This window comes from Coffea eugenioides, chromosome 3, assembly GCF_003713205.1.
Source record: "Coffea eugenioides isolate CCC68of chromosome 3, Ceug_1.0, whole genome shotgun sequence".
Lineage (NCBI taxonomy): Eukaryota > Viridiplantae > Streptophyta > Magnoliopsida > Gentianales > Rubiaceae > Coffea > Coffea eugenioides.
Genome location: NC_040037.1, coordinates 9,837,215 through 9,858,738, shown reverse-complemented (window position 1 = coordinate 9,858,738; position 21,524 = coordinate 9,837,215). Strand labels below are relative to the sequence as shown.

Here is a 21,524-nt window from a genome sequence, read left to right as displayed (position 1 = left end):
TTATTTTTATTGGATTCGACACCCATCACCAAAATTTGGGGAAAAAAAAATCATCTATTGGCAATTTCTCACTTCTATTTCATGAAATCTAAAACCAAATAATTAAGCATAATCTCTCACCACAATATACAGGTCTATACCATAAGTAGCTTAGCCTGTAGATTGATCGTCATTCTTACGAATCAGGTAACCGCTACTTCATCTCTATGGAATAGAAGGCGGTCAAGTCACCTTCTTCTGCAGATTTAGTAGGAAAGTCATCCTTATATTTTCTAAATCAATGACAGAAGATAAAAATGTTCAATCTCATCAAGACATTTCATTGCATTAAATTTCTTGGCCGTCGAGATAGACATCTTAAATGTTTCAATCTCAGAAAGAGAGAAAAGAAAAATTGAAAATTAACAAGAAAAGGACAGAAAAGAAGACCTCGGAAGTCTTCCTTGTACAGCTGGGAATACAGGATAAATACTTGCTTTATTTGTGGTACACATAGCAACCTGGGAAAGTAGTCATGGGTTCTTTTGAATTTATGTCGATATTCATTATGGTCCTACTTTTCCCATCATCTCATCCCAAAGCCAAAGGTGTCGCTTCAGATTCTGCTAGTGAGGCTGCTGCTCTTTTGAAATGGAAAGCCAGTTTTCAAAACCAGAACAATAGCTCGCTAACCTCGTGGAACCGCGACTCCATCAATGCAAAGAATTCTTCCAACCTTCCATGCACTTGGGCTGGTATTTCTTGCATTAACGGAAGTGTCAACAGGTTGAATCTCTCAGATTGGAGCATAAAAGGCAGCCTTTATGACTTCCCATTTTCATCCCTCCCAAATCTTGAATATCTTGATCTTAGCCTGAATCAAATCTTTGGCTTCATACCTCGTGAAATAGGTAACTTGTCGAAGCTCATTTATCTTGATTTCTCAGTTAATGAGTTGTCAAAAGAAATCCCACCTGAAATTTGCAACTTGAGAAACTTGACTCGTTTAGCTCTTGGTAGTAATCATCTTTCAGGTCCAATTCCATCTGGAATAGGAACTCTGCGCAATCTTGTTGAACTTGGTCTGGAGGACAACAATTTAACAGGTTCAATTCCATCCACTTTTGGCAACCTCAACAGGCTAGTAAAGTTACACCTTTTCCGAAATCACCTATATGGTCCTATCCCCCACACGATAGGAAATCTGATCTCACTCCAACTTCTTATCTTGTCTCAAAATAATCTTATTGGGGCAATCCCAAAGTCACTAGGCAATTTGACTAATTTAACTCATCTGTATCTCTATGAGAATCAACTTTCAGGTCCAATTCCAAAAGATTTGGGTGATCTCATATTCCTTATTGAAATGGTAATAAGTGAGAATCAATTTAATGGTTCTATTCCTGTTTCAATTGGTAATTTGAGTAACTTAAACAAACTGTATCTCCGAGCAAACCAATTTTCTGGTACCATTCCAGAAGAGCTTGGAAAACTGCAAAAGTTGGTAGTTTTGGAATTGGATCAAAATCAGTTATCTGGTCCATTGCCGGAACTGCTATGCCAAAATGGAACCCTCCAAAACATAACTGTATCTGAGAACAAGCTTACAGGTCCAATCCCTCGAAGCTTGAAATATTGCTCAAGCCTAATTAGGGCCCGCTTCAATGGGAACCATTTCCATGGTAACTTGTCAGAAATGTTTGGCATCTATCCCTTCCTGGATTTCATAGATCTCAGCAACAACGAATTCCATGGGGAACTCTCCAGCAGCTGGGGAAAATGCAAAAGCTTGACAACCCTGAAGGTTGGAAAGAACAACATCACAGGTGGTATACCTCCAGAAATTGGAACTTTAACTCAATTACATGCACTTGATCTTTCTTCAAATTATTTATCTGGGCAGATACCAAGAGTAGTTGGGAAGTTGGCTTCTATGCTTAACCTATATTTGCATGACAACCAACTCACTGGCGGCATACCTCAGGAGTTGGGTATGCTAACAGAACTTCTTTATCTAGACCTGTCCACAAATAAGTTGAATGGATCTATTCCAGAACATTTGGGAGATTTGAAGCACTTGTATCACATGAACTTGAGCAACAACATTTTAAGCCAAAAGATTCCAATACAGATTGGAAAGTTAACCCAACTTTCTGAACTGGATTTGAGTCAAAATTACTTCACAGGGGAGATACCATTCGAGTTTCAAAGTTTGCAGAATCTGGAAACATTGAATCTCTCACACAATAACCTCTCTGGTTTGATCCCAAGTGCTTTGGCAAAATTGCCTGGTCCATTGCACATCAATATTTCATTCAATAATTTAGAGGGTCCAATTCCGAGTGGTAGAGCCTTTGTGAATTTAACCATAGAGGAAGTACAAGGAAATAAAGGTTTGTGCGGGAATATTTCAGGGTTACCGGCTTGTGAAAGTTCCCCGTTGATTAAAAAGCATGTCAAGAATAAGGGGAAGAAAAAACTTGTTCTCGCAATTTTAAGTCCTCTTCTGGGATCATTCGTACTTCTTTGTGCATCCTTTGGTGGTCTCAGATTGCATAAGCAATGGAGAAAAAGTACAGGAACGGAAGATATCAATATGAACAAAGTAAATTTATTTTCCATATGTACTTTTGATGGCAAAGCATTGTATAAGGAAATAGTAATGGCTACAGAAGAGTTCAGTGACATATTCTGCATTGGTAAAGGAGGTTATGGACGTGTTTACAAAGCACAGCTTCCATCAGGCGATGTAGTAGCTGTAAAGAGACTTCACAACATGCCTGAGATGGCAAGTCATAAAAATTTGTTGAATGAGATAAGGGCCTTGACAGAAATCAAGCATCGAAACATTGTGAAACTCTTTGGGTTCTGCTCAAATTCTCAGCATTCATTTTTGGTATATGAGTACCTTGAAAGAGGGAGCTTGGCCAAAATCTTTAGCATAGAAGAAGAAGCTAAGGAACTAGAATGGCGAAAGAGATTAAAAATCATCAAAGGCATTGCTTATGCTTTATCTTACATGCATCATGATTGTTCACCAGCCATTGTACATCGGGACATATCAAGCAACAACATTTTGCTTGATCCAGAATATGAGGCTCACATTTCAGATTTTGGCACTTCTAAGTTTCTGAAAAATGATTCATCTAATTGGAGTTCTCTTGCTGGCACATATGGATATGTTGCACCAGGTAATAGAGGTTTTTTTTTTCATCAATTTGCTAGCTACTAAATTCAAGTATGATCACATGTTATCACAACATTATTTTCCAAAATTCCTTGCAGAATATGCCTACACAATGAAAGTAACTGAAAAGTGTGACGTTTATAGCTTTGGGGTCCTGACAATGGAAGTGATGAAAGGAAAGCATCCCGGTGACTTGATTGCTTATCTAATGTCTTCAAGCCCTGAAGAGATAGAACTGAAAGACTTGCTCGATCAAAGACTTCTGTATCCCAATGAAGAAATTGAAAACATTCTGGCATTCGTTCTTAAACTAGCAAGAGCATGTCTACAGGTTGATCCACAATCTAGGCCAACGATGCTCTTTATTTCCAGGCTGTTATCAACTGGTGCATCGTCTGTGTAACATCTTGTGAGTAATCGTGGCCATATAAATCTTTTTGCCCCCTTTTTGTTTTGTTTTGTTAAGTAAATAGATATAACAGATATGCAGAATCTGATAACTTTTTTTTTTTTTTTTGGTTTGGTGCCTACATTGCCTCCTGTCAGCTGCTGTGTCTCACAATTTTTCGTTTTCTTACATAGCACTATCAAGCAACAGCACAAGATGACATGATGATGAATATGGCAGAGTTTTTAGCGGCACAAGATTCTGCGAAAAAAAAAAAAAAAATTGTGGCTGCTGGTTATGTATTTATATAGAGGTGTAGTACAATGGGCTACTGCCAGTATCGAAGTCTTGAAATGTTCTGAGTTTGTATTTATTGTAAAAGTAATCTATTCATAGCTAGTAATTCAGTGGGTGAATTGATACGAAAAAAATATAAAAACAGTATGATGAACAAATAGAAACTTTGGGAAGTATAGGATACAATATCTTGAACTTATTTGTAATTTAAACTTCTAAAACTCTTTCATTATACCCTTCAAAGCCAAACTTCATAGTTCAACTAGTCCACAACTTAGACTTTGCCTCCAAGTAATCTCCTTATTTTTGTCCACTAATTGATTACTACTTTTTGATAGCAGCTGTTGACAAAAAGAATTATTTAAGAGGGCTGATATATATCACCAAAATTTCATGGATGTCCAAATATTTACACCATATCTTAAACATGAGCAAAGCCACGGCTTCCCATTTCCTATATGCGCTTTTGTACTATTTAAGTTTATGTTTGAACAAAATCTGTGACTAAGATGCATTTTGTACTATTTAGCAAATTACTTTAAACATTTTGATCGTGTATACAAGTTCGGAGAGATATTCTGGTCCTGGTACCATATCCTTCGTTAGATATAAGCTCTCAGGGCAAGTTCCTCGAGGCATTCGTTAGTCAAGTCTCCAATAGTTTTTGTTTTTAGTGGGTTGTCGGTTTCCAATGAAGAGTGAAATTAAATGTGAAAGTGACTAAAGGAAGACTACAAATGTGATTACATGCATTTCTCTTACTTATAGAAACCCTTGACTCATCTTAGCCCCCTAATGTTTTTCAGATTAGAAAAGGCATATAAAAGTGGTTATGACTGATTAAAGACTGTTTGATATTGATAGAGGACAAAATGAGGAAAGGAGATGAAGAATTGGCAATGCGGATGGAAAATGTTGGGGAAGGGTAGACTAGGGAGGGTTAGCTCAATTTATAACATATTTTAAGGTGGCGAAAACTAGTGCTAAATGGATTTATTTAAAAAGAAATAATACTTCGACATCAAGGAAATAGGAATTTCAAAATCTTGGGGCTAACACACCATTCCCCATGGGTTAAAGTTCTTGGCAATTATGAGAGCAATGGCATCATGCAAATGACGGCCCTAAAAATTTATTATATTTTTATTTGTTGCTGCCTGCAATTATTTGTTTTAGTTCTTATATCTAGGTATATAAAACTCAAGTTAGTTCAATTGCTAAGAATAGATCACTTTCTTACGAAATATTGTGTATTTGAATCCTGTTACGAATGTAAAAGCTAAATTAGTGGATAACTTATACGACCCTCTGTAAACAACGACTTATGATCTGGAAAATATACTGTGACTCGTGGCAATACGTCCTTGTAACTTAAAGACTTGGGTAGCTACACATCATCATCAGGACCAAGTCTTTTAGACCTTTGCCAATACAAGGCCTAACATGTAAACTTTATAAAAATCAACCACGAGTTTCTGACCTTTTCTAACAATTGCCCCGCCATAAAAAATTGTTTGAAAACAACAATGACTTTTCTCGTCCAATATTACGTCAGGCTGATCATAAATGTTGGACCTTCGGGCACAAGGGCCCAGAATTAAACTTGTTTGAAACCAAACACAACTAATTTGATCTTGACGGTTGGACCTTTAAAGACTGGCAACATATCCTTGTTCCTTAAGAGTCGGTAGGGAACACATCATTTTTTCTTAAAAGAATAGGGATAGGCAATATATATCTTGACTTGGAAGTCCTTTGAGAATGATACCATTCTTGAAGGTTGATTGGTCTAAAAAAAATGTAAGACTCAGTCATTTTTTATGTATGTTAACTTTAGATCGTGTTCAAATAAAAGACTCGCAATTGGTTTGAAATGGACAAAACTGTACAACAATTATTCAGTTGCAACCATTTGCGCCCCTATTCTTGCCAACAAGGCCTATCAACAAATATATTTGAAGATAATCACAACTGTCGTATCCAAAAATCATTTTTACTTTATCCTTATTTAATAGGAAGGTAGTAAATTCATACCTTTCTATTCTAAATTCACAATAGAATGGTATAAGGGTATATTTAGGATTATAGGTGGCAAACAAACCTATTTAACTAAATTTACCCATACCCTCCCATGAATAGATGGGTATGAGTATCTTAAGTTTTTATATATGGGCATAAATGGGTTATCCAATAATACCCATTTAATAAATGAGTTATTTAATAAATGGGTATTATTGGATAATCCATCAAACCCAATTAACCCATTTAGAATTGTCTTCCTTCAAACCTCCTCTCTTCCCCCACCTTTTTTTTTCAGATTTTTCATTTTATCATGATGTTAATTACTTTTGTTTCATTATTATTATTATTGGTTGGTTTTATCTTATCATTTTATTTTATCTTAGTTTGTTAACTTGCTCATACCAATTTATAACAAGTTCTAGTCTCTTTTCCTACTTTTCAAAATAAAATTTTAAATTTACACACGAAAAAAATGTTAAGGGTTCAAAATTTTTAGATTAAGATTTTATGTTAACTTTTATAGTATTTAGTTCAAATTTTTATATTCTTATTGTTCAAATAGTAAATAATATGTAATTTTGTAACATAGAGTATGGATGAGAAAAAAAATTGGTAATTAGGCTTATTGATCATTATAAGTAAATATTTAAAACTAATGATGGGTGCAAAGAGTGGTATAAATTGATGACTTAGTTTGCAAATTTGAATTTAAATGAGTTCACAAAAAGTTAAAATAAATGGGTTATAAATGGGTAATTGGGTTACCCAATTCATTTTTTGACTTATCCATTTATACCCATATAATTAAATGGTATACATGGGTTGATTCTCTTGTACCCATTACCCATTTTAACCAACTCAAACCTGTCCAAATCATCCATTTTGACACATCTATTTAGGATGGAGAGTTGTGGATTTAGTCCCTCTTGACTACTTTTTTTTTTTTTAAACCTTGCCTAATTTTTCTTGCAATAATTTATTCATCTTTGTTTGTCAATTATTCATCAGATTATATTGAAACAACTAAAATTTCTAATAGTTGTACAATTATATCATTACTCTTTATCTTGACCAATAGATTAATATATTTAAAAATCAATTCAATTCAATAACGTTATATCATTCAATTTACACGAAACTTTTGGAGGTTCTACAATGTTAAAATTATTAATGTTCAAATGCCAAAACTTGATCCTTTATTCTTTTTTTCATTTTCCATGTGTAACTAGTAAGTGATGTAGTATATTAGGAACTATTTAGTATCAAATATGACTTTAAAATTGAACTTATTAGGGTACAGCCTAACCTGACCGTAATAGTAATATTGAGTTCTTAGGCATTTTATATTTGCAGGCTCGGTTCATTAAATTAGAAAATTCATAAGAGTCAAACTGGTGTGCCAAGGATCTCGTCATTTATAGTCACGATTCATTTTTTTTTTTTGACAATATTACTACTAACCCAATCAGTTTACAACTCAATAACGTTACGAAATTGACCTAAAAATGGTTAGATGAACTTGAAATTTCTCGTTCTCCCTTGTCTGGATTTTATGGGAGGTTTTTTGGGGGCTTTTGGTCATTTCTCTAACAATCGTTGGTTGGAGAAAAACAAATATACCAACTCTTGGTTATGCTCAAAACCTACATTTCAATGCAAACGCGCATGTAGCTCGATTAAACTTGAATTTTTTTGCATCCCTTTTTTAGTTTCATCAGACCATGTTGAACATAATTTGAGACATGTCAAGATAATAAGAAATTTATTTTCAAAATGATACCTTTATATATTTATTTTATTTCATAAGGATTCAGTACATAGCAGCTCTCTTTTGTTGGTAAATAGAATAAAAGGTCTTTATTGTTCATGCATCATAGTTGTAGAATCCAAATTTATTGTCCTAATAATAATTACATGTGTAAGGTTATAGATTAAAGGGATAAAACAATAACTCAAAATACATGTGAGAGAGAAGAAAATAAATAACTTACAATATGATTGATATTTAAAACAATGGAAAGATGAGTCACACCATAATAAAGAAAAACCTTATAGGCTCTCTTTAAAATGGACAAAATGACCAAAATGCCCTGATATAATTAAGCAAAAGATAGCTCAAAAAAATCATTTGTTTTATTCTCTAAATAGAGAGAATTGAGGGTTAAGGGGTAGAATAGGTATATTGGATAAAAATTAGGTATAAAATTTTTTTTTATGTTCCAATAAGTCATTTCCGTTAAATTTAACGGATTCCGTCACCTTTACAATTTAGTTCAAAGCATGAGGTGTCGTGTTGTATATTTTGAAACCATAGGGGGCTTTTTTGTGTATTAGACTTACCACAGGAGGATTTTTTGTTTTTTACCCTTCTTTCTGACATTATCAAAGAACATAAAATGATCAAAGTTGTACAACAGAAAACCACTCTTCACAAAAACAAAAAAAAAATTCTGAACAATGTTGTGTTTCATGTTTATATGTATGTTGTGTTGGACATTCTTGAACTTTTTGGAGGAGATTTTAGTTGCAATATAAAATTTTTGGAATCCATCAGCATAAATAGTCCTAAACTTTCAGATCTGAATTTAATCAAATTGTCCTTCTAATCAAATGCTTCTCCTAGTTCTGGCCTATTAACTAAAAAGAAAAGAAAAGAGTATATTTACCTGAAGCCAAAAAAACTAAAAAATAAATAGAAAATTTTATAAGTTTTGATACCGATGCCAACTAAATTCTAGTTGGACAAGTACTACGACCAACTAAATCTGCCTGGAATTGATAAAAATTTAGCTTTAGCCAATTTATTCTGACTTTCTTGAATTTCACGAATTATTTAGTATAATCTGTCTCTAGAAAATATAGAACTACAACATAAATAGCATAATTTGTCTTGAAAATACTATCGAATTTTCTAGCATAATCTGTCACCAGAAATTATAGAACTACAACATAAATGGCTTAGCCTATGGACTGATCATGGTTTAGATATTTCTCCAAAAGCTACTCGAATCACCTTTTTCTGTGGATTCAGTAGGAAAAATTAGTCATGGAAGATAAAAACGGTCAATCTCATTAAAACATTTCATTGCTTTACATTTCTTAGATATCGAAATAGACATTTTATGCGTGTTTAAATCTCAAAAAAAGTAAAACCAAAGAAGAAGGGAAAGGAGAAAGGGACAGAACAAGAAGACCTCTGAAATTTTTCATGTTTTGTTGGGATAATTAAATACTAGCATCATTTGTTATACAAAGTAACAAACCACTGGACCAATGGCTCAGTGGCTACCAGGGAGGGACTTAAGTCCCTCCTTGGGCTGTAGGTGAGGGTTCAAACCTCACCTGCAGCGAAAAAAATTTAAGAATTGTGTCATAGCACTCCCTTGGTCTAGTTGGGTCTGTATACCCACTAGCCCCTACCACAGTCTCTTTGAATCTCGATAGGCTAGTCAACTTATATCTATTCAAAAATCACCTATTAGGTTCCATTCCTAATTCGATCTTATTGGTTCAATCCCTAAGTCGCTAGGCAATTTTAACCAATTTGATGCATTTATATCTCCCTGACAACAACATTCTGGTTCAATTTCAAAGAATTTGGGTGATCAAAAATTCCTTTTAGATATGAATTAGGTAAGAACCAACTTAATATGGTTCCAATCCTATTTTAATTGGTAACTCGAGTAACTTAAAAAAACAGTATCTCCTAAAAAACCATATTCTGGTACCATCCCACAAGAGCTTGGAAACTTAAGGTTGTGTTTGGATTGCATTTTTCTGGATTTTTTGTAGAAAAATTATTGTAATGATTTGATGTATGTAAGGTAAAAAGGTGATAGAAAAATATGTTCATGAAAAACATAACAATTTTAGATAGAAAATGGCTGTCCAAACACAGCCTAAAATAGTCAGTAGTTTTGGAATTGGATTAAATCAATTATCTAGTCCATTGCCAGAACTACTTTGACTCAAAATGGCACACTCCAAAACATTTCTGTATCTAAGAACATGCTTACAGGTCCAATACCTAGAAGTTTGCGAAGCTGCTCAAGCTCATGCTCAGCACTCATTTTTGGTCTATTAGTACCTTGAAAGAGGAATCTTGTCCAAAATTTTGAGCGTCAAAGAAGAAGCCAAGGGACAAGACTGGCAAAAGAAGTTGAAAACCATCCAAGGCATCGCTCATGCTTTATTTTACATGCATCATGATTGTTCACCAGTAGTTGTACGTCGGGATAGATCAAGCAATTGTACGTCGGGTCACGTTTAAGATTTTGGCACTCCTTAGTTTTAGTCTTTGATCTTTTGTCATTATCCCCTTAAAGACTTTTCCTCCAACTAATGTCTTTTTAACGTCCACTAATTGATTACTACTTTTTAAAGATCTTAAAAAGTCTAAGTAAACTCCTCGATTAGATGATATATATCAGCGCTCTTAAATGAAAAAGGACTTTCTTATTGTGTCGCAAAAGACTTTTTTAGTCAAGATGATAAATATATTCGAATTCTTAAATAATTTTTTTCCGTCAACAACTGCATTCATCAAATTGTAGTAAATAATTAGTAGGCAGTTACTTGGAGTAAAACACTTGGATAGTTAACCTTATCTTGACTGAAAAGTCTTTTGGACCTTTGACAATAAGGCCCAACAGTAAATTTGTTTAAAATCAACCATGACTATCGGACTTTTTCTCACAACTGCCCATCACTAAATTGTTTTAAAACATCGTCTGTTTCCATCCAAAATTTCTTCAAGTTGATCGTAACATGTTGGACCTGTGCACACAAGGACCCAATGTTGTAATTGTCTTACGCCAATCGCTACTGGATTGATCTTGACGGTTGGTCAGATCTTTACGAACAAGGGCCCAACATTAAATTTGTTTGAAAATATATCTTGACTTGAAAGTTTTTTAGGCCTTTGTCGCTAAGCGCGACCATCAAATCAAATTTGTAGAAAAAAATAATATTTAATAATATTTATTAAATTCACCCGACAAGGAGGTCGACAGCAGACGGGATCCTCTGTCCAATTTTCTGTGTCCAATTTTCTGTCTAACACAAAACTACGTAGTTTCACTTATTCTTGTGGCTGACGTGGCACATAAAAATAAATGCCTGTTTGACTCCATTATACTTTTGAATCTCTCTTCTTTTTTGGATTTCCTTTATTTACATATCTTTATTACAATTCCCAAAACCCTATTACTACCATAACAATTCCCAAGGCATTGACATCTGAAACAACAATCATCGTTTATGGCCATATTTACTAACATTTATCTAATGCAATATTGTATTTATCATTATTCATTTTGGTTATAGGAACAACAAGCACGTCACAAATGTTATCTATTTTTGATAGTTATGGGAAAAGGTTACAAGAATTTACTTTATTCTATACGGGTGGTGCAAAACGCAAAAGCATAGCAGATCACAAATGTTTAATAATATTTCTGGCTTGACACTAATTTGATTTCCACTTTCTTCATCTGATCTCCCAGATTTACTGACAGCTTGAGCAACGCTATTAGGTGGGCATGAGGATGTTATGACATCAATCAAATGACCCAAGTGCTTCTCATAGAAGATGTCGATGATAGACTCTCTCTGCAACATCATAAAAAATGCTCAAACAGGATAAACAATTCAAAGACAACGCAATCAAATCACAGCACCTTCTACTTTCCCCGGTTTAGCAGTGATCACAAAAATCACTGTATGTGAAAAGGAAATATATAATTCCATAAAACCAAAAATAAAAAAATAAAGTGGCTAAGCATATAATCTTCTAGGCATTGACATCTGAAACAACAATCATCGTGAACAAAATTGCAGCACATATATTTGTTTACCACCGCAATCCGTATGCCTTATAAAATGTGTGTATGTGGGTGGGGTGGTGGGGTGGTGTTTTTTTCTCTGGGAAAGGGGGGGTGGTAAGAAAAGAAAACAGCTATTACATCTTAAAATAGCAGAGGTCTCCATGATGTTTAAAGGTTTTCAATTTTTATCCATCACATGGTTTTTCATTGAATTAGCAACTTTGTCAACCAAGCCAATGAAATATGTCAGTTTTTAACCATATTTCCCCAAGAGATGGATTATAAATTAAATGAACACTGTATCAATGAAGACATAATTCTACTTAAAAAACAAAAAGAGGAATCAATTTACCAGAATAAAAAATAGATTGCAAAAGGTACAGGAAACACTTTTTCTATCTGAAAATGTTAAAACACAATTTGTTTTCCTTCAAAGAAAGCGAGAAGGACAATTTGTTTTCCTTCACCAATTTTTTAGATTATTCTTTCCGTTAGGCCCAGCTGCAAATTTTGCTTTGTACTTCCAAGGATTTGATTGTCTCTCTGTATGTCTCAAATTTTGCTATGTCTTTTCCGTTAGGCTAGTGGTTTGCTTTGGAGGAATTCACGGTGAATGGTTACAATTTGACAGGGCTGTTGCTTGGTGCTTGAGCCAAACAGGCATTTATTTTTATGTGCCACGTCAGCCACAAGAATAAGTGAAACTACGTAGTTTTGTGTTGGACAGGAAATTGGACACAGAAAATTGGACAGAGGATCCCGTCTGGGTCGACAGAGAGACGACATGGATGGTTCGCCACTGAGTAGGTGATTGAACATTTGAACCAATGGCTCAGTGAAAGAATATTTATAAATACTTGGTAATATATAAAACTTATAAATAAAGTTTATTTAGATGTTACTACTTTTGTTTCACTTTGATAGTATTGATTTTTTGTTCTCACACAATTTAAGAAAAATTAGTTAATTTTATTAGAAAGGTAAATCTATATTAAGAGTATCATTAATCACTATACTTTTACATTAATTATAACAAAAAATTAGTTAACTTTGTTAGAAAAATAAATCTAGCCTAATGTTTTTCTAAAATACCCTTATATTAATATTAGGAGTATCACAAATAACTATACTTTTACTTTAATTATAACAGCAATAATGATGATGGTATATTGCACCATTCAAGACATATATCAAAGGTGAAAAAGTTGAATGTATTAAATAAGATAACTTATATTTACTGATAACGAAGCATACTAAATAAGCGTAGTTTGCAGAAGTTAAAACTTAACTATATTCTTGAATTGGAAGGTGGACTATAATTTTGGATGTATGAAAGCGGAAAATAAAATTATTAAAGTAGGACAGAGATAGTAATTATTATGTTCAAAAAGGTATATTTTAAATATATAAATATTGGTTTGTCTAATAGGTGTGGCACCTGTTAAGATGTATTTCAATATTATATTTTTAAAATATAAGATTAATTAGAAAAAGTAAATAAATATAAGAGAGAGTATGCAAGATTGCATAAGAAAAATATATAAATAAAAGAAAAAAATAATTATTAGTATTTGTGCCTATATGATAAATTAGATGAATATTAAACGTATTAACGAATACTTAAGTGCAACCGTTAGAAAACCCTATGAATATTTACCTAGTTGAGATTGGGCATACTTCCTCCAAGTTCACTCGGAATCCGGGCCTGGTGCCCAGCTCAACTCGAGATGCTACGACCCAGAACAAAATAATTTCTAACACGTAACTCTAAAGTTGCAAATTAGTACTTGTGTATGAAAAGTCAGTCAACCCGTCATCAATTTACGCGTCAAAAATGAAAGAAATAAAACCCTTAAAACGTAGAATATGACAATGATAGGTAACACCCATGTTTCCGGCAGAAATGACAGAAGATCTTGTTGGGGGCAATGTTTTTGAAAACCGGACCGGACCGGCCGGTTCGACCGGTTGAACCGCGAACCGGCCATGGCATCGGTCCGATTCAATGACATTGTTGACTTTGCTAGAAAATCGGTCAAAAACCGGTTGAACCGTGAAAACCGCCGAACCGGATTGAACCGGCGGTTTTCCGGTTTTCAGCTTTCCCTTTTTTTTTTTTTTTAAGTTTTGCAAAATGCAGCTATCAAGATTCGAACCCAAGACCTTTGTAATAAAAGACCAATGTATTAACCGTTGCACCATCACATCTTATTAGTTTTTTTTGATAACTTATTTATATAAAGCAAACACTCATATTTCTTTTTTCCATTTTTCTTACAAAATCTCATCCCTCATGGCTCTTTCTTTTTAATTTTCAACTCTCTCTCTCTCTCTATCCTCTTTTCTTTTGTCACTCCCTTTTTAATCAAACCTCTTTATTTTTAATTTATTGATGTTTTCTTCCATCTTTTAATTTTGTTTTTGTCCATTAAATTGAAAAAAGTTAAAAAAGAATTTTTTTTAACCCAAATTATTTAATGCCACAACCACTCACTTTTATCTTATTTTTTGTTTCTTATCAAGTTTACATTTCTATTTTCGATTTTCTTGACTTCCTTCGAACTCCAAATTTTCTTTTTTAAATTGCAATCTCTAAATCCCAAAACGTAAATTAAAATTTAAGTTCATAATATCTAAATTCTCAGAGACATGAATTTTGTATAATTTCAAAATATTGTGATATTTTGGGGTTGGATTTAGATATAATTGAAATTGAGATGAAATTTATTTGTTTTAACTTATAATTTAAAAAATTTATTTTTAAAAATCCAAGTTATTAAAAAATAGTAAACTTTTCATCATATAAAATATTAAATTAGTCCATTACATGTCTTATTTTGTACATATATATATTTATATAAATTATTTTTTAAAAAAATTCATTGAACCGAGGTTGAACCGGTCCGACCGGTTGAACCTCGACCCTTTCACTTCACCGGTTCAATTAACGGTCCGATTTTTAAAACATTGGTTGGGGGCAAAAGCGGTCGCAAAATACAGCTTGATTCAGGCTCGCCACCGGGTACAACCTGCAACCATGAAGGGGACAATTTCTGCTGGTGGTATTATGGGCTATTGGTGCAGCGGCCACCGCCGTCAGCGACAGCGGGATATGACACCGTAACAGGCGAAGAATGATTATTGATCAAGATATGGGTCGCACTAACCATTTTAAAGTACGACGAAAACAACAAAGCAAAAGAGTTACAACCGAAGCACCAAATGATGCTACTACAAAAGAAATTTAATCCATTATTTCTGTGGTTGCTTTAATTTTTTTGTTCATGAAACGAAAATAATTTTTAAAATCCATTATTCAAACAAAAGTAAAAATTTGATTAGATGATAAATGATTATTGGATGAGTAAAGAAATGTTTTAACTTTTCTTTTTTGTGGAGGGAAAAAATTACTATGCATTCAAAAAAACTTTTGGAAAAAGATTGCAAAGATTAAGTGGTATACAAGAATTAGCACAAATTTGACATAAAAAACAGGTATGGCAAAGTGTATATATCTAAGCAAACTCTTTGGAAATAGGGTGAATCAAGTAGCCCATTGCACACCTAGAGTCCCTGCTCCAGTACCTAGGGTTAATTATTAACTGCTTTTAGTGGTAGTTAGGTTCTATTTTTATTATTGCACAGGCTCGATACCTGTCATAATCTTGGAATTGGATTAAAATCAATTATCCAGTCCCTTGCCAGAACTACTTTGACTCAAAATGGCACACTCCAAAACATTTCTGTATCTAAGAACATGCTTACAGGTCCAATACCTAGAAGTTTGCGAAACTGCTCAAGCTCATGCTCAGCCCTCATTTTTGGTCTATTAGTACCTTGAAAGCGGAATCTTGTCCAAAATTTTGAGCGTCAAAGAAGAAGCCAAGGAACAAGACTGGCAAAAGAAGTTGAAAACCATCCAAGGCATCGCTCATGCTTTATTTTACATGCATCATGATTGTTCACCCGCAATTGTACATCGGGTCACGTTTAAGATTTTGGCACTCCTTAGTTTTAGTCTTTGATCTTCTGTCATTATCCCCTTAAAGACTTTTCTTCCAACTAATGTCTTTTTAGCGTCTACTAATTGATTATTACTTTTTAAAGAACTTAAAAAGTCTAAGTAAACTTCTCGATTAGATGATATATGTATCAGCGTTCTTAAATGAAAAAATACTTTTTTATTGTATCCCAAAAGACTTTCTTTAGTCAAGATGATAAGTATATTCGAGCTCTTAAATAAATTCTTTTCGTTAACAACTGCTTTCAAAATGTAGTAATTAATTTGTAGAGAATTACTTGGAGGAAAAGACTTGGACAGCCAACCTCATCTCGACTGAAAAGTCTTTTGGACCTTTGCCATTAAGGCCCAACATTAAATATGTTTAAAATCAACCTCGCCTATGGGACTTTTACTAACAACTGCCCACCACTAAATTTGTTTGAAAACATCAGCTGTTTCCATCCAAAAGTTCTTCAAGTTGATCCTATATGTTGGACCTTCGCACACAAGGACCCAATGTTATAATTGCATCAAGCCGATCGCTACTGGATTGATCTTGACGGTTGGCCGGACCTTTACGAACAAGGGCCCAACATCAAATTTGTTAGAAAATATATATTGACGGTGAAAGTCTGTTAGGCCTTTGACATAAACGTTAGCATCAAATTAAATTTGTAGCAAAACAGGACTACCATCTTCTAAAAAATTATATTTAATCATATTTATTAAACTCGCCCGACAAGGAAGTTGACATACATGGATGGTTCACTGCTTCAACCAATGGCCCAATAAAAGAATATTTATAAATACTTGGTAATATATAAAATTTATAAATAAAGTTTATTTAAAATATCTTAAAACATTTGTTTCCTTGTATATAAGAAAAAAATTATTTTAAATACAAAAGATAATTAATTATTATGGAAAATTATATTTCAATATTAATTGAACTTACAAGTAGTCTAAGATATCATGATGCAGTATAAAAGATTTGACATCCTACTATATAGGCATCTAGAATGAATGTGGAAAGAACTTTCCCTATGTTTTTATGGAGAGCAGATCCTCTGTCTATGCCGCTAGCTAACAGGAGATCATAAGTAAAGTGCGAATGCAAAAAATACTCGAAATCAAACATAACAAACTTTGAAGTTTTGATATCAAACATAACAAATGTACTATGACCAATTAAATCTGCCCATGAAAATTTGGAAAAAAAAAAAAACCATCTTTTGGCAATTTCTCACTTCTATTTCATAAAATCTACAACCAAATAATTAAGCATAATCCCTCTCCAGAAAATACAGATCTATACCATAAATAGCTTAGCCTGTAGATTGATCGTCATTCTTACTAATTTGGTAACCGCTACTCCATCTCTATACTATAGAAGGCACTGCGAGTCACCTTCTTCTGCAGATATAGTAGGAAAGTCATCTTTATATTTCCTAAATCAGTGACAGAATGTCAAAATGTTCAATCTTATCAAGACATTTCATTGCATTAAATTTCTTGGCCGTCGAAGTCGACATCTTAATTGTTTCAATCTCCGAAAGAAAGAAAAGAAATTGGAAAATTAAGAAGAAAAGGACAGAAACACAGCTGGGAATACAGGATAACCTCGGAAGTCTTCCTTGTACAGCTGGGAACACAGGATAAATACTAGCTTTATTTATGGTACACATAGCAACCTGGGCAAACTTGAGTTGAACTCGAAAGTAGTCATGGGTTTTTTTGAATTTATCTCCATATTCATTATGGTCCTACTTTTCCCATCATCTCATCCCAAAGCCAAAGGTATCGCTTCCGATTCTGCTAGTGAGGCGGCTGGTCTTTTGAAATGGAAAGCCAGTTTTCAAAACCAGAACAATAGCTTGCTAACCTCGTGGAACCTCCAACCCAAAAATGCCAAGAATTCTTCCAACCTTCCATGCACTTGGGCTGGTATTTCATGCATTAATGGAAGTGTCAACAGGTTGAATCTCTCAGAATACAGCATAAAAGGTAGCCTTTATGACTTCCCATTTTCATCCCTCCCAAATCTTGAATATCTTGAACTTAGCCTGAATCAGATCTTTGGCAGCATACCTCGTGAAATAGGTAACTTGTCGAAGCTCATTTATCTTGATTTCTCAGTTAATGAGCTGTCACAAGAAATCCCACCTGAAATTTGCAACTTGAGAAACTTGACTCATTTAGCTCTCGGAAGTAATCAACTTTCAGGTCCAATTCCATCAGGAATTGGAACTCTGCATAATCTGATTGAACTTTATCTGGACAACAACACTTTGATAGGTTCAATTCCAGCCACTTTTGGTAACCTCACTAGGCTAGTTAACTTATACCTTTCCCATAATCTCCTATCTGGACCCATTCCTCCTACGATCAGGAATATGATCTCACTTCAATTTCTTATTTTGTCTCAAAATAATCTTTCTGGTGGAATCCCAAAGTCACTTGGAACTTTATCCAATTTGATTGGTCTAATTCTCTTTGACAATCAACTTTCAGGTCCAATTCCAAAGGAATTGGGTGATCTAAAACTCCTTACCAATATGGAATTGGGCGAAAACCAACTTAGTGGTTCCATTCCTGTTTCAATTGGTAACTTGAGTAACTTGGAAAAACTGTTTCTCCGAAAAAACCAATTTTCTGGTTCCATTCCACAAAAGCTTGGAAACTTGAAAAAGTTGGCAATTTTGGTATTGGATCAAAATCAGCTCTCTGGTCCATTGCCAGAATTGCTATGTCAAAATGGCTCACTCCAAATCATTTCTGTATCTGAGAACGTGCTTACAGGTCCAATCCCTGGAAGCTTGAAAAATTGCTCAAGCTTGATTAGGACCCGTTTCAATGGGAACCATTTCCACGGTAACTTGTCAGAAATGTTCGGCATCTATCCATTCCTGGACTTCATAGATCTCAGCAACAATGAGTTCTACGGTGAACTCTCCAGCAACTGGGTTGAATGCAAAATCTTGAAAACCCTGATAATTGCAAAGAATAACATCACAGGTGGTATACCTTTAGAATTTGGAAATTTATCTCAACTGCATGCACTTGACATTTCTTCAAACTTTTTATCCGGGGAGATACCAAGGGTAGTGGGGAAGTTGACCTCTATGCTTAAACTAGATTTACATGACAACCAATTTCTTGGTGGTGTACCTCAGGAATTGGGAATGCTAACCGAACTTCTTTATCTAGACCTATCCACAAATTCCTTGAATGGATCTTTTCCAGAACATTTGGAAGATTTGAAGCACTTGTTTTACATGAACTTGAGCAACAACATTTTCAGCCAAAAGATTCCATTCGAGATTGGCAAGTTGACCCAACTTTCTGAACTAGATTTGAGTCTAAATTTCTTCACAGGAGAGATACCATCAGAGTTCCGAAGTTTGCAGAGTCTGGGAACATTGGACCTCTCCCACAATAACCTCTCTGGTTTAATCCCAAAGGCTTTAGCAGAATTGCCTGGTTCATTGCAAATTAATATTTCTTTCAATAATTTAGAGGGTCCAATTCCAAGTGGCAAAGCCTTTGTGAATTTAACCATAGAAGAAGTAAAGGGAAATAAAGGCTTGTGTGGCAATATTACAGGGTTACGAGCTTGTGAAAGTTCTGCATTAATCAAAAGCCATGTCAAAAATAAGAGGAAAAAACTTGTTCTCACAATTGTATTTCCTCTTCTGGGGTCATTCATACTTCTAGGTGCATTCTTTGGTATTCTCAAATTGCGTGATCAAAGGAAAAAAATTTTAGGATTGGAAGATATGGATTTGAAGAAGAGCCATTTATGGTTATGATGGCAAAGCATTGTATAAAGAAATAGTATTGACTACACAAGAGTTCAGTGAAGTATTTTGCATAGGGAAAGGAGGTTATGGAAGTGTTTATAGAGCACAGCTTTCATCAGGGGATGTAGTAGCTGTAAAGAGACTTCACAACATGCCAGAGATGGCAAGTCATAGAAGTTTCTTGAATGAGATAAGAGCCTTGACAGAAATCAAGCATCGAAACATTGTAAAACTCTTGGGCTTCTGCTCCAATTCTCAGCACTCATTTTTGGTTTATGAGTATCTTGAAAGAGGGAGTTTGGCCAAAATCTTGAGCATAGAAGAAGAAGCTATTGAACTAGGCTGGCAGAAGAGGTTAAAAATTATCAAAGGCATCGCTCAAGCTTTATCTTACATGCATCATGATTGTTCACCAGCAATTGTACATCGGGACATATCAAGCAACAACATTTTGCTCGATTCAGAAGACGAAGCTCATGTTTCAGATTTTGGCACTTCTAAGTTTCTGAAAAAAGACTCATCTAATTGGAGTTCTCTTGCAGGAACATGTGGATATGTTGCACCAGGTAATAATGTTTTTTGCCCGTCTTTGATTTATTAACTACTAGTTTTTAATACGATCACATGTTATCACGAGTGACGACATAATTTTCCAACTTTTCCTTGCAGAATTTGCCTACACAATGAAAGTAACTGAAAAGTGTGATGTTTATGGCTTTGGGGTCCTGACAATGGAAGTAATCAAAGGAAAGCACCCCGGTGACTTGATTGCTTATCTAGTGTCTTCAAAGCCCGAGAAAATAGAACTGAAAGACTTGTTCGATCAAAGACTTCTGTATCCCAATCAAGAAATTGAAAACAATCTGGCATCCGTTCTCAAAGTAGCAAGAGAATGTCTACATGTTGATCCACAATCTAGGCCAACAATGCTCTTTATTTCTAGGTTGTTATCAACTGGTGCACAATCTGTGTAACATATTGTACAAGACTACGATGACCATATTAATCATTTTTCCTAAGTTTTATGGGTTAAACAAATAGATGTAACAAATATGTAGAATTTGACTGATGTTCTCTTTGAGTTTTTGAAAATCGGACCGGACCGGGCGGTTCGACCGGTTGAACCGCGAACCGGCCATGGCATCGGTCCGGTTCTATGTTAGAGTTGGCTTTGTCAGAAAATCGGTCAAACTTGAAACCATCGAACCGACTTGAACCGGTTTTCAAGTTTCACCACTTTTTTTTTTTTTTTTAAAGTTTTGCAAAATACTTCTTAGGGCTGCAAACGAGCCGAGCCGAGTCAAGCTTTGGCCTTATCGAGTCAAGCCTTGACTTAATTTCATCGAACTCGAACTCGAACTCGAGCTCGAGCTCGACGAGCTAGTAATTTTCAAGCTCGAGCTCGAAAAAAATAAAAAAAAATTATTTTATTTTTTAAAAAATAAATAAAATAATATTTTTTCTTAATAAATAATAAAATATTAAGGATATTTATGTAATTTTACTATTAAAAATAAAAATAAAAAAAATAAATATATATATACTCGAGCTCGCGAGCTAACGAACTTAATATTTTGAGCTCGAGCTCAAGTCGAGCTTGAATCGAGCCGCTCGCGAGCGGCTCGATTCGTTTGCACTCCTATACTTCTAACAAGATTTGAACTTAAGACCTTCTTTGTAATAGATGACCAATGTAGTAACCACTGCACCATCACATCTTATTTGCTTTTTTTGATAACTTATTTATATAAAACAAATATCCATATTTCTTTTTTCCATTTTTCTTACAAAATCTCATTAATTTTCAACTCTCTCTTTTTAATTTTCAACTCTCTCTCTCTCTCTCCTCTTTTCTTTTGTCATTCCCTTTTTAATCAAACCTCTTTAGTTTTAATTTATTGATATTTTCTTCCATCTTTTAATTTTGTTTTTGTCCATTAAATTGAAAAAAGTTAAAAAAGAATAATTTTTCTTTAACCCAAATTATTTAATGCCACAACCACTCACTTTTATCTCGTTTTTT

The 21,524-nt window shown here is 34.2% G+C and overlaps 1 protein-coding gene across 1 annotated transcript; it reads left to right on the top strand.

Moving 5' to 3' along the window:
* The first annotated feature begins 514 nt into the window (after nt 1-514).
* On the top strand, nt 515-20,478 carry LOC113765989 (MDIS1-interacting receptor like kinase 2-like). The gene is made up of 2 exons (XM_027310222.1): nt 515-3,170; nt 20,171-20,478. The coding sequence occupies exons 1-2, from the start codon at nt 515-517 to the stop codon at nt 20,473-20,475; spliced, it is 2,961 nt and encodes a 986-aa protein (XP_027166023.1). The 3' UTR covers nt 20,476-20,478.
* The last annotated feature ends 1,046 nt before the right edge of the window (nt 20,479-21,524 follow it).